Source organism: Colletotrichum scovillei (assembly GCF_011075155.1).
Source record: "Colletotrichum scovillei strain TJNH1 chromosome Unknown Contig00009, whole genome shotgun sequence".
Classification (NCBI taxonomy): Eukaryota; Fungi; Ascomycota; class Sordariomycetes; order Glomerellales; family Glomerellaceae; genus Colletotrichum; species Colletotrichum scovillei.
In genome coordinates, this window is record NW_023336267.1 from 4,870,523 (window position 1) to 4,895,400 (window position 24,878).

Here is a 24,878-nt window from a genome sequence, read left to right on the forward strand (position 1 = left end):
AGCTGCCCTACATGGCGAAGCTTCCTGTGATTCGATATCAAAGGGTGACGGCAATTCTCTTTAGTACGGCCCACGCCGTCCTATTTTCAGTTGTCCGATGTCATCCCGCTTTGAGAAGCTTTGTCGCGAAGTGCTCTAAACTCAGAGCTGCCCACATGAGCCGGCATTACCCCTCAGAATGCTTTATATCGGACGACGCTACCAACGTCACGACTGCGCAGAGAAGAGAACATGGTCAAACGTTCATTCGAATAACACGTTGGGTATAATAAGTTCGGTATATTCGACGTTTGATGTGCAATCCTCGATGCTCATGGTAACCCTACATCATCAACACCTCTTTGACTGCTCTGATCTCCAGGGCCTTGCACCAACTCTCAGAGTCCGAGGACGCGTATCACTCGCACCGAGTCAGATAGCTAGTAGCAATGTAGTGCCAGTCCGTATTGAGTTGCGTAATTCTTGAAAACAAGGTAGGGCAACAGCTCAACTCTAATCTTTTGGCTTTTGTCTGAGGTGAGTAGTCAAACATCAAGTCAACCCAAGATTGGCAGTTCCCAGAATGAGCATCCAACACTTGGGGATCGGGGTGTTTCCCCCTAGCCCAAACCTTCAACTAGCGAACCAGCCATCCCAGCGAACTCTATCTAAGAGACCCAAATGTTGGCGATGATCAAAAAGTCGGAGTCAGGCTCCAAGAACGGGGGTTTAGTCAGCCGACAATTTGCTCCATCACTCGACAATTGTGCCCCTCACATCCCCGGCCTCCCCATCCGTCCCCCGGAATCCTCTCCTGTAGTTCCATGTCACGCCCCATCTTCTAAATCCACTATTCAATACTGCTAGCACCGGCACCTTACTGTGTTCTTTGTTAGCTCATAGTAGACCTGTCGAGACATCTTCACAATCCGCCCACGGTCTCTGGCAAAAATGCCGCGCAGACGAGATCCCTCCAAGCAGGTATCTAGACGGAGCCACCGCGGCTGTCACCGCTGCCGTCTACACAAGATCCGGTGCGACGAGGCGAAACCTCACTGTGGGCCATGTACTTCCCGTGGCTACGCCGACTGCGTCTACGCCCAAGTCCTGAAATGGGAAACCGACTACGTTGGCCGTGCCTTTGGGAGGGCCGGCGTGTGGTCGAAATCTGGGACCGGCGGCAATAACAAGAAGAAATCCGCGACGCCGCCTTCGACCCTGGACAACTACTGGTGTCTCCCTATCCACGTTCATTCTTTTGGTTTCTTGAACTCCTTCGTCGCCGACTTTGAGAGGGAAGAGTCTTCGTCGTCTTCCAGTGATGACAGCTCCACGGATGATCGCAAATCGGCAGCTCTTACACTGAGAAAGAACTTGGGCTGTATCAATCGTCCGGTGAAATATGTCCAACTCGACAGCCAGGCCGAATCACATTTATTATCTTACTACCTGGATCGTATCTGTCCCATGACAGTCCCTTGCGCCAAAGGCGAATCTCCCTTCTCCGCGCTCATCTTCCCCTTTGCCGTCTCATCCGCCTCGCCAGCCCTCATGCACGCCCTCCTGGGCCTCGCCGCTTCACACAGGGCAAGATCAGACTGCACATATCAGCCGGTAGCTCTAAGCTACTCGGCCAAAGTCATCCGATCGCTGCGCCTGACGCTCGAAAACAAGTCGTCCATCGACATCGCAGCCAACTCGGAGATCCTCGTCCTGATGATGCTGCTCTGTCAGCTCGAAATCATTGCAGAGTGCGACAAGCGCTGGGTCACGCATCTGCGCGGGGCCCGGGACCTCATCAGGTTCAGACGCCAAGGCATGACTTCGGACGCCGCCAAGATGGCGGCGCGACAGCAGAGTCCCTGGGAGCGAATCATCAAGTTCGCCGAGCGGTATTTTGCCTTTTACGACGTCATGGGACGAACCGCCTGCGGCGAGGAGCCCATTTTCGGCAACGACTTTTGGTCTGCGCAGGAGGACGAGGGGCTTGATCTCTGGATGGGCTGCTCGCCGCAGCTGGTCAGTATCATTGGCGAGATCACGGAGCTCAGCTTCAAGTACCATCGCATGTCATCTTCGACGGCGGAGGACTGCTGGCAGGATCTTGAGCGCCAGCGGATAAGGTTGACTTGTCTACTCCAGCAGCCGCATCTAAAGAGCGATAGTGAAGACGAAATCATCAGGAATACCGTCGAGTTGAAGCGGTTGACGGTAGAGCTCTACCTCCACTCTGCTCTCAACGACTCGACCCCGGCAACACCCGTAATTCGGCAAAGTGTCAAGAAGATCTTGGGTCTCGTCGCGATGTTGCTCGAGGCGGATGTCAAAGCTGGACTCACTTGGCCGCTCTTCATGGCAGCCTGCCAACTCGATCCCACAGAGGAGCTTCAATGGGTTGAGGGAGATGTCGAGGACAAGACCTCACCCCGCTACGCACGTCCATTTGTCCTCTATGTTCTCGACAAGTTGGCAGATTCGCTCTGCAATGTCACTCGGACCCGTTCCGTAGTTGAAAAGGTCTGGAAGCAACGCGAGGCGGCATCGTTCTTGTCGTCGGATCGGCAGCTATCCCCCAGTCCCAAGGCTTTCAACGACTGGGCTCGATTCGTGGCGCCGTTCTGCCATAATATTAGTCTGGCTTGAGCTGTATAGCTCGAGCGGTATCGCCTTCGAACCTGCAGAGCAGTCCCCACGGTAATTCATGCGTAGGAAGACCCCAGTTTCTGTGATGTATTATGCTTACGAGTAACGGAGACATGCGAGCGTTTAGATTTGGCGCAATGTGGTAATTAGTAGTGTTATTTGTACCTGATTGGCTTTTGCTATTGGGAATCATGGCTTATCAGTGCCAGGAAATTACAGGGAATCATTCAGACGGATGATGGATATCAGAAGAATACCTGGCTAAGACCAGGTTGCTGGGCCAAAAGCGCCATTTGACGGCACAGCCTTCAAGGGAACGCCTTGGCCGTCGATAGTCGAACGCTGAATATTATTACCCCACCAGCTTAGCTGGACACCGGGGAAAACGAGAGCAAAGAAGATGACGATGGCGGATATGGCTAGGCCGGAGTCGAGCGCAGCAGATAAGACGTAGTTGTACTGTCGTTACCGAGTCAGTATGGAGCTAATTACCTTAACTTTGGGAAGCAAGTCGTTGCATTTGAACACACCTTTGCCCACCACTGAGGGAATTTGCCCTTAAGCCACTTGTTAAAGATGAAGGAGACGACAAAAGCTGAGGTGTAGTTGATCCCTGTGGCGGGAGGAACGTTGCCCGTTCCTGCAAAGAAGAGAGGCCAGTGAAGGTATCTCAGGAACTTGTTCTCTGGGAATCGCTTCTTGAGGAAGAATGTCACCACGGGCAAGAGTGCCCCAATCCAGAAAAGGTGCAACAGACCAGAGTAGATCTTGCCGACGCTGTATAGCCGTGCTGGGCCGATGGCACCCCAAACGATACTCGAAGAGAAGTTGACCCGTCCTTGTGGGCAGGTGTAGCCATTGGGCTGGCTTTCGTGGCAAATGTCTTTGACATGGTTTAGCATCCACAAGAGAACGGCATTCTGCGTGAGAGAGCCCGTGATACAAGCCGCCAACTGGGCTACAAACAGCGTCCTCCGGGGAATCTTCATGTAAAGGCCTAGCTTCATGTCCGAAGAGAACATCATGGCCTGGCTGAGCCCCGTGTAGGCGTAGAACTTGAAGATCAGCATGACGATGGGCTTTCCCGGAATGGCGTATCCCGAGATGATTTCGCCCAGGACCGTGAGGACGTTGCTGTTGAGGTTTGCGACGGCGTAGACGCTGCCGGTCGGGATCAGGTAGATCAGAGCCAATCCGAACGCCACGAAAACGCCCCAGACAGGCATCTGGGTTTCGTAGACCTCTTGCACGATGATTGTCAAAGCCAGCACGGCGGCCGTCATGATGCCGTACCACCACCATGGTGTGTCTGGATATCTCTCGATCAGGCGGGTGTGAATATCCTTCTTTCTGCTCGGGTTGAATGCGCCAATGATGTCTTTGTAGTAGTTGATGAAGATGTACGTCGGCACGCAGGTCATTGTCGCAAACGATATGCCATAGCTTAGCGCAAAGGTGACGGGCATGAAGAGTGGGCTGTATTTCTCGTACTCCTCCACGATAAAGTTGCCATCTTTGCCTACTACGCGGGTAGCATTGTAGATCTTGCCGGTGTTGTCGTAGGTATCTGCGCCGGAGAATGGGAGGAATGCGGTATACCACGTATTAGTGTAGTATAGAATTGGTGTGACGAGAGCAAAGAGGATGACCCAGCCAGCAAAGACATTAGCTTGCGCCCAGAAAGGAACGACCAAAGGCGACCCATTGTAGGCGATCTGAGACCAGTCAAAGGTAATGGGTAGATAGGCCAGGCCCGTCGACATGCCGAATAGATTGTTGACCACAACGTTGTCTGCGCCTTGTCAGTGGAACTGGATAACCATCATACAGGTACCCGACTTACTCGGAGCAGCCCAGCAGACAAATGCAAAGGTACTCAGACCAGTAAACAAATATCCAGGAAGCCAGTACCAGAAGAACCCCCCGACAAAGACATAAAGAAAGAACCGATATCTTGTGATCCTCCAACCGTCTGCTAAAGGGTTCGCCCGGCCATGAAGTGTCTGGAACAGCGCCGCGTTGGCCAGTGTCGATGGCCAGATCATATGAGGAGGCTCTACGATGAAGCGATACGCCAGTCCAGCCATACCAAGACCGAACAGCTGCATCGAGAGGCCTAGCAGGAATTGGTATGCGACCGGTGTGTCGAGCCCGTAGAACGCCGACGCCTTCTGCGCTTGAATGATGTCAGTAGCCCACGACGGTCCAAAAGAAAGGTTGGACATGATGGTGATGACCGCGTGCTCCTTGATGTTGAAGTAGTGGTCCGGATTAATCACCAGGTCCCAGCGGCCGAAGACGCGCACCTTTTTAACGGGCAGGATACGGGCCACGGCGCAACCGACGGGGTAGGCGATGAGTTGTGCCACCAGAGACGAGATGGTGACGCCTGGGTACCTCATAGAGAAGAACTGGTTGATACCGGAGCCGACCATGGTGAAGAGGACGCCGAGAACCCACATGCGGAGCGTGTTGACGGGCATGGACGGGTCATCCGTGTTAGGCACGTTGGCGCGGACTTCGGGGTACGGCGAGTTGTCGGACTCGATGTCAAAGTGCTCCTCGATCTCGTCAATGGCGTAGGCCATCGCCTTGTCTAGGTCTTCGGCATCGCGAGCCTCCTCGTCGGGATGCGGCTGCGGCCCTGGAGAGGCCACAGCCGTCTTTTCGCCGCGCTGGTCTATTGTGCCAGACATGGTGCCGGATCTTGAGCCGGAGAATGTTGGTATAAATGAGTGGATCGCTGGGCTGGTCTGACCGATGCTACTGATGTGGAACGGAAACTTTCTACAAGTCGTTATATACCATTTGCCGTCGAGCCGAGTATAAACCTCATCCGGAACAAACTACTCGGTATCGACCTTCCTTGGAATTGGTGGACCCCTTCGCTGCACTCATTCCATCTTGACAGGATCTCCGGACCCCGCAGTCAAGATAGGCTTTACGCTGGTGTTTCCCCATGATACACTACCTACAGCGGACCAGGAGAGACAATACTGTGGAAGGTCCAAGCTATCTGGCCTGTGCTGCCGCGACCGGATCAGTGGCTCGTTTCTAGCCATTGTTGTCGATAGGAGATGGTGAAATGCACGAGTAATGCGGAGTCGTAAAAGCTTGTTGACATTTTCAGGGTTCCGATGTTACATCTCCAAGGTTGATGAGGCGGGGGAGGACGTCGAAGATGGACCTGGTGAGGCGGAAGGGAAGGTCCAAGCCGGCAGAGACCCCTGAGATCACCTGTTTAGACGTGCGCTCTAGCGGCCTGGCGCCCCAATAATGGTCTAGTATGCAACTGTGCAGGACGAGGGGTAAAGCAATGAGCCAATTAGATGCCCATGTTTCGACCAAGTCGATCCTCTTTCATAGAGTTCATGTAGTCTCGGCGTGTTTGTACCGACTTGAGGACTACATATCTTACCGAGATACGGAAACTCTCTGAAATATATTCCAGCTTTGAAGTGGTGATAGTTTGCGTTCAAATTCTGCTGCCTTGTACAAAGATATTAATGGTAATCATTCGTCAGCCATGACCGTCAATACCCCGCCTCTTTCAAAGACCTCGAGCATTGTCATTCTGGGCGCGTGAGTTTAACATAACCATACCGAACCGGGGCATTACTGATAGGACTTTATCAGTGGGACTTTTGGCATCAGCACCGCGTATCATCTTGCCAAGCGTGGCTACGCCAATATCAGGTGTCTCGATCGTCATCCCATACCAAGTCTCGATTCTGCAGGGTATGACCTGAACAAGATCATCAGAACCGAATATGATGAGCCTCTGTACACGGAACTAGCACTCGAGGCACTCGATGCTTGGAGAGGTTTCGAGTGGGAAGGAATTTTTCATGAGACGGTTGGTCGACGTTTTCTCTAACCATTGTCGCAAGTTTCGGCTCCTCATAACCTCATAGGGACGCATCGTGACAACTCTAGGCGACCCATTAGCAGAGAGACACCTCAAGGAGTCGTACGAGAACCTTAAGAAGGCTGGACAGGCTGGCAGCCTCGAGCTAGTGGCTGGTAAGGAGCAGATTGCCAAACACGTTCCGCAGCTCCGTGATGCAGACGGCATCGAAAACTGGAAGGGCCTTTGGAACAGCCAAGGCGGCTGGGCCCATGCAAGAAACTCTCTAGAAAAATGGGGCAAAGCAGCACAGGATATGGGTGTTGAGTTCATCTCAGGTCCCAGCGGCACGATGACTGGGCTGAGCCTCGGTACTTTGGGCAAGCTTGACGGGATCAAGGTTGCGTCCGGCGATGTTTTGCGTGGGGACAGGTATATCCTCTGTACGGGAGCTGCATCGCCTGAAGTTCTACCTGAGTTGTCACTGGAGATGTGGACAAAGTGCTGGTCTTTGGCTCATATCGAGCTGAATGATGAGGAGGTTGCTCAGTGGAAGGGGATTCCCGTCGTGGATAACTTTGAGCTGGGCTTCACATTCGAACCTGACCCAGAGACCAGTAGGTTTATACGACAACGAGAGACAAATATCTGTTTACTGACAGTGCTTGCAGAGTGGATGAAGATCTGTGACGGATCCCCAGGTTACCAATACCGAATCGGCACGTACACCGATCCCTCGGGTAAAGTGGAGCACTACTCAGTTCCTCGATACGCGAGTGCACACCCCGAAGACGGAATCCCCGATGAAGCAGCTACAGCAATTAAGAAGTTTATTGATACCGTCATGCCACAGTTCTCTGGTCGACCGCTGCTAGGTGCGCGAGTCTGCTGGTGCACCGACTCTCCGGACTCTCACTGGCTCATCGACAATCACCCGAAACATCCATCGCTACTCCTGGCAACTGGAGACTCTGGTCATGCTTTCAAGATGTTTCCAATCATTGGCGACTACATTGCGGATGCCTTGGAGGGCAAAGAAAGGGGACTAAAAGAGGAGTGGAAGTATGGCAATAGAAACTCGAAGCCTGTCGCTACTAGACCTGGCACGGAGGTGAAAGACCTCAGAGATATGATGCACCTGGAGTCTGCATGATGAGCAAGGAAACCTTTGACCATGAATTCAGGAGACCTGGAGCTTGAAGACACCTTGTAGTCTGTATTGCTAATATAAAATTCGAATGTGTCTTAAGTGCGCTCAACAAACAATAGAACAATCTGGGAACATCATCCCCTGGGACTGCGATGATCCGGCCATGGCACCTCATACTCGACCGGCGTCTCTGTTGTAACTCTGATACCGCTCATGCTCGCCACTATCTGTGGCGGGTCTCCTCTTGAATCATGTTCCGCCACCGACTGTATCTGGTTGACAAGGGTTGGGCTACTATCATCTGGGTCCCTTGGGTTCGACTCGATGATGTTCTCGCAGTGACTTCTGCTTTGTTTGCGAAAGGCACTTGCGGACCAAAGCTTCGCAACATCTTCTCTTGACACATTCTTCGGCATGTCATTCGATGATAGCGACAAATCATCACGCGAATGCAGCTCGTATGCTTCTGACTGAACGTTGCGCCTCTTCTTGTTGGCTTCAATCGTGGTAGAGTAGGGATTCGAGTGTTGGTATTTTTGATAATCTGGTATTGTCTTCTTCGTCTTGGATCCGCGTGCAGTGACGTGGGAAGTCACAAACATTGGCAGATAGCGCACGAAGAAGGGCTTCAGTGCCGGAACGGAGGCACACACAATTCCAGCGTTGACTTCGATGGATGCCCAGTTCAACTGCCTGTCAATGTCAAAAGTGTAATCAGTACTTTTGAAGAGCGGCGGTAGGAGGATTGTACGTCTGATGGCACATAGGCAGACACTGTAGAGATGTCAGCATGCGGTTGTGCACCTTCGCGTGGGAAGTCACTTACAAGCCCCCTGTTGCGAATAGCAGAATCAGCGACAGCTTTTGTCGGGCTGCCATCTGCAGGGGGATGATGATCTTGAGAGGGAGAATAAGGCAAACCACATCCATGATGATATTGGTAGCACTGAGCACCAAGTAGACGGTGTTTTTGTCGATGCATATCGCTCCTTCTCTAGCCGAGAGATCCCATGAAGCCTGGATTGGCCTGCAGCTGAGGACGATGAGAAGGAGATATGCCAGCGCGTACGAAGAAGCGAAGCCAATGAGGGTCATTGTAATAATCCTGAACCACCTTTCGGGTGATAGACGCAAGTACAAAACGAGGAGTGACAACTTCGCAGTAGTTACACTTAATGAGTAGACGGCTATCGCAATGATGCTGTGCTAGATCGTTTGTCAGTCGAGTGAGTCCGTGGAAGGAACAAATGCTGAGGTTCGTCTACAACGTCAAGAAAATGTTGTACTTACAAGCAGGAATGAAGGTGAATAGTCAGCTCGCTCGACTTGCCAAAGATGAGTACCCACGCCGAGCTCGCACACTTCTGGAATTAGAGGCGCCCTCCATAGTAACTGGTCGGAATATTCTCACATTTGACGGATAGTCCATAGAAGATTATGGCCAAAAGTAGCGAGATGCCGATGAGATCTGGATAAGGGCTCATTAGAATAGAGTTCACAAATATCTATTAGGAGAATACTCACAGTCATCGGGACCAAGGCCTCTTCTCACTAGGGATAGCCTTGTGAAGGCTCGCAGACCGACAAATATGATGGATAGCGAAGTCAGCGTTCCACCCAATGCCAATGCCCCGGTTGTAATAGTGCCCGCATCGAATCGTCCTTGACCATCTGGCGGCTCGGCCATGTACCTGGGCTCGGAAGAGGCCATCGACACACCCAATGACGCCCAAGCCTTCAAGGCCGATCACAAAGAGGTTACTGATGGAAAAAGGGAGGTCAAGAATAGTAAAGAAGCACAAGCCACGGCAGGACCAAAACTCAGTATCCGGGAATTTGGGTTGTTTTATTCCTGTGGAATGGTATGCTGGGGTCTTGGCCATCCCTTGGAAACTTGTGTCACTCCACCGGGCGGCGTGATGCAGGTCACTGGGAGGCTCCGTGCTGACATCAAATTGACAAACAAACCTGAACGTTTTCGCAGAGTATGCACTCCCAGCAGAAGTCCTTCTTTTTTTCACAGGGCATCTTTCGCAAGCTTCAATTGGACAACCTGCTAAGCGAAATCCCTGCAGTCTCGAGCGTATCCGCCCAACCGGCTTTTTGTGATAGATCGGGGAAGAAAATAAGCAATATGTTGTCTGAGACTCGAGCTCCAACCTAGATATACCCCTCCTGAAAACTTGACGTGAGAAGTGACATTTGACAGGTGTCAGTACTTTTCCATTTTTCAAGACCCTCTTTTCGGGTTTGGGGACTTGGAATCGAGGATCGTGACACCACGGTTTCAGTCCGGATGCAATTCACATTCTGACTTAGTTTCTGACCTTCTCTGAGTGGCCCGCAGTTGACTTCGCAATACCTGGGGATTTCCTTCCCCCCTTACTGCCCTAATACTGTCCGTGGGCAGTCATTCTCCCCCTCATGACATCGACCTCGTCTCCCTTGTTCAGCACCCACCGTTCTACGGACGACCAAAAAGACTAGGAGTGTCAGGTTTGGGTATCCGAAAAAGAAATAATGCTCGCTATTTAGAGGTTCTGCCAGTGATCGGCTTGAGTTATACGGGGCTCTAGGCTCTACAGCCCACTTCTGCAACCCCTGTAATAGTCTGGACATGCAGACATCGACTGATATCGTTCGAATGCCCAAAGCAGAAAACCTCTTACTAAGATATGTTGAGTAAGGCAGAGCCATACAATCTCATGTATATATTCGGATTATGAGGCATCGTCGATTTAGATTGTATGTGATATTTTGAGGCCAAGTATGTGGTTCAGAGGACACTACCATTGATGCTGATGTGGTTGACTCCGTCGTACTGATTTCATGGCTATCTCAAGTAACTCAGAAGACGTGATCTCGGCATTAAAATCCAGCAAACATCTCCTCACTATGATTTATGAACCCTGGATCTACCGTTGCTCATCAAAAGAGATTATGATTTGAGAGACAATTCTGTATTCATTTGCAAAAGTCCGAGCCATCAGCCTTCGGAGTAGACGTATGACAAGCGCAACTCAGCATTGCCTCCGTCAGGGCGATAGCGCATCGAACACCTGGTGATCGGTTGCTATTGTTTCCTAGTCTCTCATTCAAGCCTCGTAAACAGTCTGCGCCGCTGCCAAGGGTTGATGTTTGCTTTCCTAGCTTTCGTGAATTTAGACACCGCTATCAACCATGGAGTTACAACTGTTTGCTGTCAAAGGTAAAGAAACTTCAATTCCGCATTAAAAATATACAGTTTTGGTGGGTGATGATGGGTGCATAGACAGTGGGTTCAATGTATTGATGCCCCCCCTGGCCTGTTGGCTTGAAGTGTATCCTTCCAAATCTCCATCTATACTCCCCGCGATAGTCGATCTGTATGTCATCTGCGCTACGGATTGGCTTATCGTGCTAGTGGGCGATTGTGGAGGCGCACTCGGTGTCTGATGTCTTTGTCCGGCCGATTCTTTGGTTGCTCCTGAGAGAGGTCTTCGCGACCCTCGGCTGCCATACCTGGAAGTTCCCGAGCATGCTAACAAGGGCCGCATAATCGGCACACATGCGCAAATGACTGCAGACGTTGGCTCGGCCATACTTAGGAGAACGAGTGGCACGGCTTGGTAGAACCCATCGATACCGCTGGTAGCAAGAGGCAGGCTGACAATTCTCAGCACGGAGATCGCGCTGGTGCTGCAATTTGGTCAGGAAGACGGCCTTTGAAGAGGCAGGTTATGTTGCTCACAAAATGCCCACCCCAAAACTGGAGATTAGACCAGCTTTTTGTATCGCCGCAAGGCGCATCTGTCCTACAAGTGCCAGCGGCAGTATGAAGATGACGATATCTGTCGAGAGATGTACGGCGGCGTTGACATAGCCAAATACGAGGTATACCTCGTCCCCGGGCGTAGGAACATAGCCCGGCTTCAGAAAGTCTTTCATAACGATTCCACCGAAGATGAGCAATCCTATGAGTGCTAGGAACATAATTCCCAGGAAGATGTCGCAGAACAATATTATGTAAGGCAGAGCGAATGCTCGGCGGAACTGAAGTAAAAACGTTGCTTTGATGAAACCGAAAGATAGTTGGTACATGAAGACTGTTGCAACCAAGTACTAAGACCGACGTCAGCCAAAGTTTCACAGGCTTGGTACCGACTGTAGATCATTTGTCCTGTGTCCTGGTGACTTACACGAGGATTTCGCTGTATTTGATCAAATGTTGATCTCCAAAGGTGCAGCCCAAGACTACCGTCTACTACATCTGATGGAGGAAATCAGGACCAGCCTATTTTCTGGCTGAAAGATAGTGAAAATCCAGCAGAGTTTGACTTACTGCATAGCACCAAGGAACCTTGGCCAATCACGAGCAACTTGTATGATAGTGTTAGCTGTCATTTGTGGCTCTTGATAGCGGAGCAACCTTGAACTCACCGAAGACCACATGAACAAGGAATCGTCGAGTTCCCATCCTCTCAAGAGGTAACCCCTGATGTAAACCCGAATGGCCATAAAAGTGGCAACCAATACGATGAACATTGATGTAATACCGATAACTAAAGGCTGCCTCGTATCACTTGGCAAGAATGCTCCTGGCCCAACCACCCCTGAGGGTATAGTTATGTTGCTCATGCTGAAGCCCGCAGTCGAGACCAAGCGAAGCGAAGTAAGAGACCTCCAAGACCTGTTGACTTTGTTTGCTCAATATAGACCGTGTAAGTAGAGTCGTACACATATGTTTTCATGAATCCAGCCGCATTCCAGAAAGACCACTGCGTCGTGAAGTTTTCAGGCTCACACGTGCGTCCGAGTGCTTGCGTGTTGTCGAAATATGGGAACCGTGAATCCAGTCAGAATTCAAGATGAAAGAGGAGATCAGGGTCACTTTTCTTGAACCGAACCCCCCAACTTGAGGACCGGTGCGGTTGAGTCGCTGCTATGCATCGGGCTGGCCGCATTTGGTGGCGGATGTGTCTTGGACTGATGTGGCCGCCGCAAACTGCCGCGTATCTGCAATCCTAACCCGCATGCGGCGGGCGCCATCCGTACGCCGGCAATCGAGGCAAGCACTAACTATTTGGATTCTCTTCGGTCCAGTCTTCGTCAATACCCGAACACTGTGAAATGGCATGCGCCGCTTCTTTGTTACTGATCGTAGCTCTTGCGTAGCGCACCACGTTTCATTCGGCTCTGTATGCGGACCAGTATTCTGACCTTGAGGGCCAATTTTGATGGTCCGCGCTTGTTTCTTTGATGAGTACAACCGCTTACATCACGACATAGACTGGGAGACTACTGGCGCCACCACCGCCAAACTACATCGTCTTTTTCTGTGGCTCATAGTCAGTCCCGGCAAAGCGGCAACGACCACCTATGTTATGAATTGGTAGCACGAATATTTATGGGGCATTCGGTTTTGAGATCCAGTTGCCAAATAAAGTCTCTCAGTATATTACGTGTCTCAACTATATAAGATATGCGTCTAATGCTTTGTGATCATCACCCCATATAAGATGGCACCTTTTAGTATGCCATAGAATGCTAAACCCTTACGCCGTGCTTCAAAAGTAATAAACCATATTCCCCAAATAATTCCAGAACATTTACAGAGTAGGCTTGAATCTGCCTCTGATCCGCTCGCCGAAAATGTAAAAGACGAGAGGAATGGGGATGAGGGCGACCGAGATGAACCCTAGCAAACTGTTACCCCATCCGAGCCCGAGGGCGTTGTACATCTCCAAGCCTCCAAGAGGAAGGAGCGCGCCGGCTAAGGATCGAAGAACAGCTAGCGCGGCAGTGACGGAAGCTGCATATCGGGGGTATGTGTCGAGGAGGTAGTTTTGAATGCACATCTGTTTCTCATGTCAGCGAACGCTTTGCTATTCGATGCGCATTGGCGACTTACCATAACACCCATAAGCCCAATGGCGAAGATGACAACTCCAAGCATGGGAACGATGAAGTGAACCCCCTTCTCAGTTGTCCATCCATAGATGAAGAGGCCGATTGGGAGAACCACACCACAAGGCATGGTCAGAACAGGAGTAAGACGGGCCTCGGGTCTGTGAGCGAGTCCCTTCTTCTTATTCCTGATGACAATGAAGTCGGTGAGCGCGCCGAAGGTGCCGACACCGATCATCATACCGATACCGGCGGGAAGGAAAGTGAGACCGATGGTGCCCTCGTCGAAGCCGTATTGATCCCTATAGACGAAGGAGAAGGTCGTGATGAGGAGGTAGAGGATACCGTATGTGATGGCGACGTAGAGAGCCATAAGAGTGACGATCGGTGTGACGAAGAGGAGCTTTATAGGTCGGACGATGGCGTGCTGGAACTTGTGCTTCGTGGTTTGGCCATCATCGAGCTTGCTTCTGAGGTTCGTGTTGCCAGTTTCCTTGCGGAGCCTGGCTACCTTGCGTTCGAGAATGAGAGGGGCGAAAGTCTCCTTCATCATGAACCAAGAGAGAGGAATGAAGATACCACCCTGCAGCTTGATCAGATTCCGTGCACTGCTTAGCTTTAAAATTTCTTGGAATACATACCACAATAGTCACAAGCCAATACACCCATCTCCATCCAGCAGCCTTGATCAAGTAGCCTCCGGCAACGGGACCAATGCAAGGGCCGAGAAGGGGTCCTAAGGCCCAAGCGGACATAGCACGGCCTCTCTGCTCAATTGGCATGATATCCGCAATACTGCCACTTCCGATGGTGACTGGCACCGCACCAGCTAAGCCCATAAGGAAACGGAATGCCATCATCATGGCCATGTTTTGTGAGAGGGCCGTGCCGACGGTGAAGATGGTGAAGAGAATGTTGCCGTAGATGTAAAGCCGCGCGCGACCAAAGACCTCACTCATCGGAGCGATAATGAGGGGACCAAAGGCAAAGCCGAGGATGTAAACTGAGACGACGAACGTTGCTACCGTGGCCGAGGTCTCGTGGAATTCAACCATGATCTTGGGAATACCGGGGGCGAACATAGAGGATCCCTGAGAAGAACGTCAGTTTTCAGTCAGCCTAGAAAGGCGTTCCCAGGACAGCTTACAAGTGGTCTGTTGAGGTCAGCTGGTGGGCTTCTTCTTGGGGTTCTGGGTTGGAGGTAGGACTTACGTGACAAAGGTTAACATCGAAATAGTAGCGATGTTCAACCACTTTTGCTTCATGGGCCAGTTTTGAGGGTTTTCGGGGTCGTCGGGCCCGTCCCAATCGACGACGTTCGGGTCGTGGTGTGCCTCCTTGTCGGCATCTTGTGTGTTTTCTTCTGGCTCCTGGTGAGACTCGGGTCTGATGGTTGCGCCTTCGAGATCCGAGGCGTTGGGGCTGATTCCTTTTTCAATATCCACATCTCTTTGGGCAGAGTCCGAGGACTTGAGATCCGCCATGGTGTGGTTTGATTTTCCGGTGCTGTGCTTGTGTGTTGGTATCACGTGTAAATCGATCGTGTAAGTCGTTTGCTGTGTGTAGGTTTCCGGGAGAATAGTCCGGCGCAGTCGTTATTTGTATGTAGAAACAAGAAGTTCTTGGCTTGAGCCTCAAGAATAAAGCTGGAAAAAGTAACGGGAAGACGGTTACATTATATTCGTCGCGGGAGACCCAGAATCGGACAGCAACCCCGGGTCTTCGAGAAGGGGTTCAGCTCCGATTGCACAAAGTTGTGCCATGGCTGGACCATGCGCCGCACTAGTTCGTTGGTTTCCCCATCAGCACACCACGAATTAAGAATCCGAAAGCGAGATACCCTGACAATGCGATCGCGAGCCTCTCAGCGATTGGACGACACTGATGGGCGCAGGGATCATACCCCCTTCAACATTAGACGGCCTGGAACCATTTGATGAACAGAGGCGACACTGACATGGCAGGACACGGGGCATTGCGTACTGATGGTTCGTTCTGGCGCAGAATTTTCCTCGCTTTCTCGTTCCAACTGTGGCTTCCCAACGTGTCGGTGTCATTCCAGCCTGATTGCTGTCAGGAGACCGAGCGCTTCTGTCAAAATATTAGACGATCAAGCTTGGGTTACTGGGAACTGCCTAGACCACCGGTGATTATTTCACTCCCTAAATCCGGGGGGATGGTAGCCTCGACATCTGAGTCCCTATGTCCGTATCGTCAAGGAGCACAGAGATAGACACCAATAACATGAATTCTCGTGGTGAGCTAGCAGAGCCACGTGTATGACGGATTACGACTTGACATGGGACACAAGCTAACAAGTGCTTAAATGCCCATGATGCCTCAAAATGGGACAGTCGCACGACCGCGTCGGGCTCTCTCCTATTTAGTATGTTGTGGCACATGGAAAGCGCCTTCAGTCTTTGGCCGTAATCAAAATAGCATGCATGCTCTTCCCAAAGAACCCACGCTGTTCGTCTCCTTAGTCTGCGGGATAGGTCATTCGGGCCCGGAGTTGCATAAGTCAGCCGGAACATGCATAACTCTCGCCGGAAGGTGGCGCTCCCGCCGGCCAGGCCCCTGCGGGGAAATCAACACTTTAAGATTGGCATTCCCATCCCCATCCCCGAGGTAAGACGCGGATCCTGCCGCAGCGCGGGCTCTTACAAGAGCCCGCTCTTTTGGATCCCGTTCTCTGTCCAAGGCAGAAGCTGCAAACCGACAGCGAATGGGATTGGAGGGGTTGTACCTTATTTGTCTGTTATATGACCCCGGCTGTCGGAATTAGGGTTACAATCCGGCCAAGCTTCGATCCTGTGCCAGCTTGCCAGGAGGCACCTTACTGAGTGGTACTACAGAGGCTCACCCTGAATACGCGGACTGCCAGTGTAATACGAGGAAGAGGCCCTGAAACCAGCCAACCACACTCTTAAACCCACGTTCCCTACAAATATCTGAGTTGGCGGCCTTCTATAGCACTCCGTCTGGCGTATTTACGTCTCAACTTCTTTCTTAAATCCGTACATACTTGAAAGATCTATCAAAATGCTGTAAACCACCAAAGTGCTTCGGACAAGTGTTCTGCTTCCAAGTTGATGAAAGAAAGTCGACTGTTGGGTATTACTGATCGGGGTTAAAAGGTGAGCAGCACTTTCTTTCTCAATTTGGTTGTTTGCGCGCATGTCGTTCTACACGTAGACGATTTCCCGTGACAGAATCTACAGTTCGTCGTACATCCTTACATCCAAGTTCGGATTCGAGGCCAAGCTCCTCTGATTTTGCTGTGCCTCAAGTCGAACGCGACAGCCGTAGCCTTCGGTATGGAGCTGGAAGGAGACCGCTTCCTCCGCTTGCTTCTCTTAGCGGCGTCAAAGAAGTTTTTGAGGCGGGCCCTAATATCGGGGTGTCCAAGAAGAATGTCGATCCTCGATTGGGCGTAGATCCTCCCGGTATCAAGCATAAATAAGCAAACTTTGTGGATATCCCAGCATCGCTTTCGTATAGCTCAAGTGGCCACAGATTGCTTGCTGTGACTCCGTAGTTCGCATTCGCCCATTACTAAAAGTGGCCCCTAGTCGTCAAACACAGTCAAAAACTTCATATTCATCACATGCAATCGTTTCTTTCTCAATTTCATCACCCGTTCCCTGTTTATTAGTACAACGGGCTACTCCTTTGGACGCCAATTCCCGCGCCCTTGCCTACCTTAAGACGGACTACTCCTTTCCACGACCAGCTGTCTTCGAATTCGATATTCAAACGTCCAAGATTCTATCACAGCGAATATGTTACTCCCACGACAAAACCACAAAGACTTAACGACGGGGTGAAATGAGGTTATGATACATTTTCCCTCCCGGCCCACATCTCCTACGGTCATAATGCGCGTATCGCCACAAGTACTCTCTTGACCGTTAAACCACCGGCTGCCTGCGTCGCCTTGATCGTTCTGTTGGCTGGGTCTCTGACGGTGCTATTACCGGGTTTCCTGAGCTGGAGTCAGGGCTGCATTGAGGCGTCGTGATCTGAACTCAACATCCCCCGTAGTCGCGTTGGACTTTCCTTAAGCAGCTTCACGAATGATTGTACCTTATGCAAACAAGCGGTAATACTGCTAGTGCATCACTGATGCGAACCAAACTGTTTCTCATCAGTAGCAGCTAGTATCTACGGCTGAGCAAGCGTTCATTTGAGTGATCTACAGTCTTGCTTGTTCTATCTATGGGATGTGTTCTCGTAAAGTATCTTTTCCCAGACACTGGGAAGCGCTCTAGCCTACAATTGATGAGTCTCTTTCGTTGACAACTGTTTCTGAGGTTGCGACCCAGACTTATAATGCTGACGAATGAAGAGTAGGGCTTCGCCTGGTTAATCAACCTTCCGGAACGGATGACTGGAGGTCTTGATGTAATACCATCGCTCATGGCTAGAGTGACATTTGTCGATTGTAAAGACGAGTATGTCCGAAGTTCTCGAATTTCGGGTCATATCCATGATATCTTATGTGAATTGGTTCAGCCTAGTAATGGCATGAAGGAAGTTCAAGGCCCTGTGCCATTTCATGTGAGGACCACGTTTATCACAAGTGTAGGACAACATGAAAGCAATTGGAAATGACCGCGAAAAGGGTTAAGGGTTTGTGACGTAACTGTGACCATAGCTAGTTAGAGATAGCGCGGTCTGCAGCAGCTTCCTGAGAGGCGATAAATGAGCATAAGGTGGTTGAGTGAAAACATTGATGGATCTTACACGGAATATAGTGAAGGAGACGAGACTAAGTTAGAAAGCACGCACAACTGTGAATTAGTCGAAAAGTTCTATGACCTGAGTCAATCAAAAAAATTATGTCGGTGGTCATCAAACACGTCAAAAATGAGTTAAAAGAGCGAGTCCGAATTTATTCTGCGAGTAAAGTCGATCGCGAATGCTGAAAGAAGGAAATGCGAATGCATGGTGGAGGGTAGGATCGGACTGTCAGGCCGGGCCGGGGTGATCCCTAGCTGTCGCCCAAAGCTACGTAATGACTTGCATTAGCGAATCTTCAGTGGGCATGCCCGCCACGCCACCGCCCTGTCAGTGACCTCGCGCCATCTCCCCACTGGCGAAGGAATCTGACAGAAACATCACCACTTGACGCCCACGGCCTCAGTTTCCACGCCGCGTCGCCGCGAAACGATGAACGCGTCCACATGTCCCCCAACACGCCCGAAAAGCCGGCGAGCCCAGCCGAGGTAGCATTTGCCAATGACGCCGAGCCATTCGTTCCGAACCCCTTGATTAACGACCTGCTGCGCACCCGCTACTGCATCCCTGGTTCCATATTCCTTGTTGAAGACGTCGAGTCGCTCCCGGTGCCACGGTCGAAGCGATGGAGGGCTATACGACTAATGCTGGGGGATGGTGAGCTATGTATACAAGCTCTCCTCCGGGGAGAAATGCATCGTTTCCTGGACAACAGAGCTGTCCGCGTCGGCTGCTACGTCCGCTTGGGGGAATTCTCGATTCGTCTACAGGATCTTGTCGGGCATGACGGTCGCTCTGGAGGGATGCGGCAGATGGTATACTTGGTGGTCCACGATCTAGTCACAGTTGGATGGCACAGAGCTCTTACGGAACCCGACGCCATATCCCCGGAACATGAAGTTGAGGAAGAGGTCGTCTCCGATAGCGATGTGGAGTCTGTCGCAACTCCGACAAAGGCACGACAACCAAGACCGATCTCGATACCTACATCGACCCAACGTCCGAGACCGCAACACACGCGTTCGATTGGGACAACCTGTGTCACCGTGGAGGCTGACGATGAAGACGAAGATGGTTTCGAGGTTATGCAAGTGTCGGAGACGAAAGCAACTCAGCGTCGGGTGCAGGCCAAGAACAAGGGAGGTCCTGTGGCTTTGCCGCGCGACTGGACAGATCCGAACACACCCCTAAAGCTGACCTCTTTACGGTCCATCCCGAACTTGCCCTACAAACAAAATTGGTCTGTCAACGTTCTCGCAGTCGTCGCCTCACTATCCGATATCGAGCCGTCCCACATGCCGCCGCATCACACACAACGAACTGCTCGACTAGTCGACCCGAGCACTAGCAAGCAAGTCATCTTGACCGTTTTCCTCGACGCCGAGGCCTTCACCCCCAAGATTGGGAGCGTCGTACTCCTTGTCGGGGTCAAGAATCACCGATTTGATGGTGGCTGCCTCAAGAAATATGTCAGCGACAAGCCCAAACACGGTAGCAGGTGGTGGTTTGAGGAGCCAAGACAGTTTGACTGGTGTGACGTGGACGGGCTGAAGCAGTGGTGGGAGCAGTCGGGCTTCCAAGGAGTCGCAGTCGACGGTTCATGACTCGGGAGGAACATACTCGATCTATATACATGATCCCGACTGACACGTACATGAACGTCAAGACTGTCGAAGTCTTGGTACCGGTTTCAGACGCTACATTGTATGACCTGGACTGGCTATTGACTTGGGCTACAGATGAGCCCGACGTGTCTACCGCATGAGGATGGGGATATGCCAATATGGAGGCAGCTTCAAGAAGAACGCGGGAATTGCTTGTCTATCGCTCGCGGAAAGGTCTCTCTTGCCGTCTATTCCACACCCCAGGCACCGAGAACGTTCCGCCCACCTCCGTTCGTGCCTTTGCCGCTGAGCGCCTCAAGCCGCTTTACCCGATTCACAAGCAGACCAACGCAAATCGGTCCTATGATTGTGCATAAAGTGATGGCCCACGTCACGATCAAGAACATCTCCGAAGGCTGATCGGGTGCGCCTGACCCGCCGCTGAAGATGCCGGTACTTTCGGCTAGTGCAGAGATCAAGTACCCAATTTCACCGCGAGCGACCATCGCGAAGGCTAGGATGCAGGCCGGATACACGGAAACGGGCATCTCCGGCTTGGGAGAAGCATTTTTCGGAGTTTTTCTGGGTTGTCGCGAGTCGAGCGGTTGAGGCGGCATCTCTTCCGCTTGACCATCTTGCGCACCCTGTCGCGGCTCCTGGTCCTGCTGTGACTGCTTTGACGGAGACGTCTGACTGTTGTTTGCTCCCGAATCCGATGCTGTCCCGCCACATTGTGTTCCGGGTGCGAGTTTCTTCGGCTTCTGCTTCCCTACACCGGATACCTTCTTGGTTATCCGCTGCACGGTGTGCAATGGACTGGCAAAAGATAGCAGCCAAACACCACACATTAGTTTGCCAGCCATCATCAGGATGGTGTAGACTATTCCACGCCAAACAACGGGACCGTTAAACATCTTCGTTATCGGTACGGAGAAGCCGATGGATGCCTGTCGGGTTTAGCATCTGATATCAATACCATACTATTTACCATGGGGACTTACGAAGAAGCACGGCTTCAGCACATGATCAACGGCCTTGCTGTAGTAATGCTCGTAAATCTCAATGCCTGTGTTATAGGTATCCGATTCGCCATTGCTTGGTATCGGACCAGCAGCAGAAGGGTTCTCGGAACTCAATTGCCCTGGATGGTTTACAGAGATAGCTTCCTGGTTGTCTGAAGCAGATGCAACTTGAACCGTGGATGCCTTCTGCTTGCCCTTTCCGCGGAATATGGGATGAGGCACCTCGCTGTCCCACCAACTGATGGTGGCGCCCGCGACATATGCCGCAAGCAAGGTCGACGTCCCAGCGAAGGCCCCTCCCATAACGAGCCCAAATAGCCAGCACGTATGGATGGCGAGGGCAGTCTGACGCAGACGAAGAAGCTGATCAATCCTGGACCCAGAGTTCTTCTCTCTTATCGTGTTCAGGCGCAATGTGATCGGCCCCACGACGAGCTTACACACTGCCGGTACAACGGTCGCGAAACCCAACGAGACGAGAATCGGTCGGACCACCGTCACGGCGTTGAAGTCGCTGCCGCCGCCGCCACCGAGGTTGGACACGACCTGGACCATAATGAGGCCGACAATGTCGTCCATCATGGCAGCGCTAGTCAACACGACTCCCATGCGGGTGGTCGTGAGGCCGCTCGTGCCCAGCACTGTAAAGGTTGTCCCTAGACTGGTCGAGCAGAGCGCTGCTCCCGCGGCGAAGGCCTGTAGCGGTGTGGCGCCGATCAAAGAGCTTAGGGTGAAGGAGAGCCCCATGGGGACGGCGATGCCGGTGACGGCGACGCCAATTGAGAGTAAAAGGTTGGCTTTGAGCGACTTGAAAGACGTGGAGAGACCTCCTGTGGACAAATCATGAGTATCACAGTTCTGGGGCATTGCAAGAGATGGGCCTTACCTTCATAGACAATCAAAATCAAGCCGAGATATCCCAATTGCACCATTGAGTGCTCCATCTCTTCGGAGAGCCATTTTGCTCCTGGTGTTCCCCATGCGATACCGAGGAATACCTGACCGATGAGACCACAGTAGACGAGCTTGTCGAGGCCGTAATTTACGGTATTGAGGAGCCCATGCGATACCGAGGAATACCTGACCGATGAGACCACAGTAGACGAGCTTGTCGAGGCCGTAATTTACGGTATTGAGGAGCAGGAGAAAGCCGGAGAGGATGGCGATGGTGGTGATGGATGGCTCATGATAGGCCAGCGAGGATGCTGTTACAGCCATGGCTCTGCGTGGTTTGATCAGGAGTATCTTGAGAGGAACAGAGACGTTGAGACTTGAAGAACAGCCATGTCACTTATGGCAGCTGGATTTCGCCTTCCTTTATCAATTGACCGGCCAATATCAGCGCGGGATTACTGTTGAAGATAGTTGCAGTTTGAAAATTGACGCAGATCTTGGCGACGGACATTTGGTAGACTCTCCCCCTTTGCTGACTCATGAGCAGCTCTCGGCGCATGACGTCACATGATCCTAATGTACGCCGTCTCTCGCCAATGTTACTTCGTACTTCAAGTTGTCACCCAAAGTTGCAACGGAGCATTTGTTGGTGAACTACTTTCAATGTTTGAACAGACTGTTCCAGCCAGGTATATTATAAAAATGAGTAACAACGCAAAAACACATCTCGCACCTGAAATATGCCATAATGCCAAAACTCCAAGGCTAGACCCGCTGCCATCTGCCAAAGTCTCGTGTTATCCAGCCACGCTGCGCACCCCGAAATCCCGTCTTCCAAGTCAGTAAGCCCTCCCGGTGAATGTTTTCCTGATTCGGCCAAATCCAACTTGCGGAACGGATTAGTGCAGAGGCGCCCGGGGGCTCTTCTCGGAAAACAGGGTCCCGCTCCGCTTAACCTTCTTCCCCTTCCCCTTCCCCTTGCCACCCGCTGGAGGCGTACCGGGAGCAGTAGCATTCTGTCCCGGGGCCGGGATCGCGCCGCCGCGGTTGAGGCACGAGTCGTTGTCCGGGTTGGCGACGTTGATTGGCACTTGCAGAACCTGTCCGATCTCGATAAAATCCGGGTTGGGGATATTGTTGAGCTTGGCGATGTTGCAAATGCCCGAGTTGAGCAGGCGCGCGATCTGGCCGAGGGTGTCGCCTTGGATCACGGTCAGGGTGACGGTGCGGTTGGCGTTGTTGACTGCGCCGCCGCCGCCGGGCGGGGCGGCGGCTGGGTTGCTCGTCAGAGGGGGAGGCGGCGTTGCTTGTCTCTTTGTTGGGGGTGGCTCGGAGCGTGTTGGTTCGGAGCGGGAGAAGAGGAGGTGGGAGAGGCTGCGGGTGATGAGGCCTTTGGGGTCGACTTGGGCGTCTGGTTTGATGATTGGGTTGGCTTGCGCGATGCTGGCGACGCCGGCCAGGGCGAGGTAAAGGATTGAAGAGCGCATTGCGTGGATGCTTTGTTGGTGACAGAAGTCGATGTATAGAAGGAGGGATATAGTTGAGTAGTTGATAGAGCTTTGACAGACTGTTCGTCGACTGAATGAGTGGCAGATGCGACGGCAAGCACGAGAACCTTGGTCTTCGACTACTTCGAGGTGTGGGATGCCGTGGGGATATATGGTGACTGAAAGAGCGTCTGGTCTGGATGTTGGAACAGGGAGACTGTGGTCAGAAAAGAATGGCTTGGCCCTTGAAAGAACTGAGACGATCCCCTCCCCTCGTCTGTCAAGTCAACTTTATATCAGAGGCAATACCGTTCCTCCAAGGTATGCCACCTTCTCTGAAAGTCGCCGGACTGCTTGGAGCCAGGTCCGTCAGTATGCAATGTTGGATGCGATTGGCCAGAGGACAGGAGTTCGAGGTTGAACTGCCCACCCCGGCATGCTGCCAGATCCACCTCAATGTAACCTGCTTAACAGACACTAAGCCCTGCCGCCCGCCCTACGATGTGTCCCATGGATTCGGTATGGGCGGGAGTCAACGGGCAGGAATTGGTGGTGAAGCGCGGGAGTGTTGGCTCAACGTCGCGGAGGGGTGAGGGAGTTCCACACAAAGGCCGCCCGCGAACGCCGAAGACAGTAGCCAAAAGCTAAAAATATGGGGGGATCTTGGAGAGATGCGCGTCGTAGTAGCGAAGAGAAGACACCCTGAAACGGCAGCCCAGTGCTTCGACAGTGCTGCGGCCGACAGTTGAGTCAGGTTCCAGCTCACAGTCGCTGACCTCAAGTCAATCGAAGCACTGGTTCTGCAGTGCTTCAAAGTCGGCAGGGGAGAGCTGCCTAGGATGGGACAGACGGGCCCAGCAACTTGAGACGGCGCCCACACCAGTTCCCAAACGGTTTCTCGCATGTTGTCGAACTCTATCATCGCAACCACAGACAACCTCAGAGATGTTCTGCGAGTATCGCTCATTCTCGAGTCAGGTTCCGGGACGGGATGAACAGAGCCCAACTCCTTAGTCCAGCCCAAGCTTTTTTAGCGCATAGGATGCTGAGGTTTCCGGTTTGTGTACCGTGAATTTACTGCTCTGCAAGGAGGTGATGCTTGGTTCTAGCAATTGATAGTACCAAACCGATCTCGGATCTCAGTGCTTCAAGAGGTGAGGTAGAGCCACTTGACATGACCCCGGCGTCCAGCCACCAATGGGGAATTCCATTTCTTCTAGAAGTTTCAAGAGGTTCTGCATTTGTTCTGACGCATTACACTGCCACCCTGCAGACTAAACGATCTGCGGAAAAATGTCACGATTTATAGCACGTGGTGATATCTCGAATTGCATGGCGGCATTGTGTCGAAATCACTATATTGTGTTCAGCGCGTGCCTGCCGCATGCTGCGCATACCGTTTAATTAGGAATTGTACCGTATCATGTGATCTTCTTGGGAATACTGATCCCGTTGAGGTCGATTTTTTGCGCCTGTAAAGCCAGAAAAAGAAGCCACAACAGTAAGGTCAGAGTGTAACAATAATCCCTGTTCAGAAAGAGACACACCTTTCGCAGGCTTTGCAGAGAGCCGAGGCAGCTTTCGGCAAGACAATGGCAGATTGCTAGTAGCAACGTATAAGTCTAA

At 51.9% G+C, this 24,878-nt stretch overlaps 9 protein-coding genes across 9 annotated transcripts; 3 read left to right on the forward strand and 6 right to left on the reverse strand.

The window, feature by feature from the left end:
- Positions 1-930: 930 nt before the first annotated feature.
- Positions 931-2,622, forward strand: HER10_EVM0005352 (uncharacterized protein; the record flags this gene model as incomplete). The annotated part of the gene is made up of 2 exons (XM_035474973.1): positions 931-2,036; positions 2,145-2,622. 2 exons carry the CDS (start codon positions 931-933, stop codon positions 2,620-2,622), a joined length of 1,584 nt encoding a protein of 527 aa, XP_035329339.1.
- On the reverse strand, positions 1,020-5,707 carry HER10_EVM0009771 (OPT family small oligopeptide transporter). Its single transcript, XM_035483107.1, has 3 exons — positions 4,466-5,707; positions 3,153-4,414; positions 1,020-3,081 (listed from the first exon to the last, which is right to left on the reverse strand). The coding sequence occupies exons 1-3, from the start codon at positions 5,316-5,318 to the stop codon at positions 2,884-2,886; spliced, it is 2,313 nt and encodes a 770-aa protein (XP_035329901.1). The 5' UTR covers positions 5,319-5,707; the 3' UTR covers positions 1,020-2,883.
- A 344-nt stretch (positions 5,708-6,051) lies between these two features.
- Positions 6,052-7,677, forward strand: HER10_EVM0000958 (FAD dependent oxidoreductase). Its single transcript, XM_035470722.1, has 4 exons — positions 6,052-6,204; positions 6,259-6,478; positions 6,537-7,086; positions 7,141-7,677. Exons 1-4 carry the CDS (start codon positions 6,149-6,151, stop codon positions 7,620-7,622), a joined length of 1,308 nt encoding a protein of 435 aa, XP_035328816.1. The 5' UTR covers positions 6,052-6,148; the 3' UTR covers positions 7,623-7,677.
- Positions 7,678-7,753: 76 nt separating this feature from the next.
- HER10_EVM0000330 (uncharacterized protein) lies at positions 7,754-9,330 on the reverse strand (the record flags this gene model as incomplete). The annotated part of the gene is made up of 5 exons (XM_035470116.1): positions 7,754-8,393; positions 8,446-8,825; positions 8,910-8,980; positions 9,031-9,087; positions 9,144-9,330. 5 exons carry the CDS (start codon positions 9,328-9,330, stop codon positions 7,754-7,756), a joined length of 1,335 nt encoding a protein of 444 aa, XP_035328750.1.
- A 1,519-nt stretch (positions 9,331-10,849) lies between these two features.
- HER10_EVM0011720 (uncharacterized protein) lies at positions 10,850-12,236 on the reverse strand (the record flags this gene model as incomplete). The annotated part of the gene is made up of 5 exons (XM_035481143.1): positions 10,850-11,297; positions 11,350-11,720; positions 11,798-11,868; positions 11,941-11,977; positions 12,039-12,236. 5 exons carry the CDS (start codon positions 12,234-12,236, stop codon positions 10,850-10,852), a joined length of 1,125 nt encoding a protein of 374 aa, XP_035330127.1.
- Positions 12,237-13,207: 971 nt separating this feature from the next.
- HER10_EVM0011692 (major facilitator superfamily transporter) lies at positions 13,208-15,155 on the reverse strand (the record flags this gene model as incomplete). The annotated part of the gene is made up of 5 exons (XM_035481116.1): positions 14,718-15,155; positions 14,653-14,659; positions 14,147-14,596; positions 13,510-14,088; positions 13,208-13,456 (listed from the first exon to the last, which is right to left on the reverse strand). The coding sequence occupies exons 1-5, from the start codon at positions 14,987-14,989 to the stop codon at positions 13,208-13,210; spliced, it is 1,557 nt and encodes a 518-aa protein (XP_035330123.1). The 5' UTR covers positions 14,990-15,155.
- Positions 15,156-18,691: 3,536 nt separating this feature from the next.
- HER10_EVM0001344 (uncharacterized protein) lies at positions 18,692-19,849 on the forward strand (the record flags this gene model as incomplete). Its single annotated transcript, XM_035471095.1, has 1 exon — positions 18,692-19,849. One exon carries the CDS (start codon positions 18,692-18,694, stop codon positions 19,847-19,849), a length of 1,158 nt encoding a protein of 385 aa, XP_035328862.1.
- Positions 19,850-20,097: 248 nt separating this feature from the next.
- On the reverse strand, positions 20,098-22,089 carry HER10_EVM0004006 (sodium/hydrogen exchanger family protein; the record flags this gene model as incomplete). Its single annotated transcript, XM_035473666.1, has 4 exons — positions 20,098-20,796; positions 20,851-21,701; positions 21,758-21,896; positions 21,931-22,089. The coding sequence occupies 4 exons, from the start codon at positions 22,087-22,089 to the stop codon at positions 20,098-20,100; spliced, it is 1,848 nt and encodes a 615-aa protein (XP_035329164.1).
- A 575-nt stretch (positions 22,090-22,664) lies between these two features.
- Positions 22,665-23,785, reverse strand: HER10_EVM0003867 (intracellular hyphae protein 1; the record flags this gene model as incomplete). Its single annotated transcript, XM_035473530.1, has 1 exon — positions 22,665-23,785. Exon 1 carries the CDS (start codon positions 23,250-23,252, stop codon positions 22,665-22,667), a length of 588 nt encoding a protein of 195 aa, XP_035329143.1. The 5' UTR covers positions 23,253-23,785.
- Positions 23,786-24,878: the final 1,093 nt, after the last annotated feature.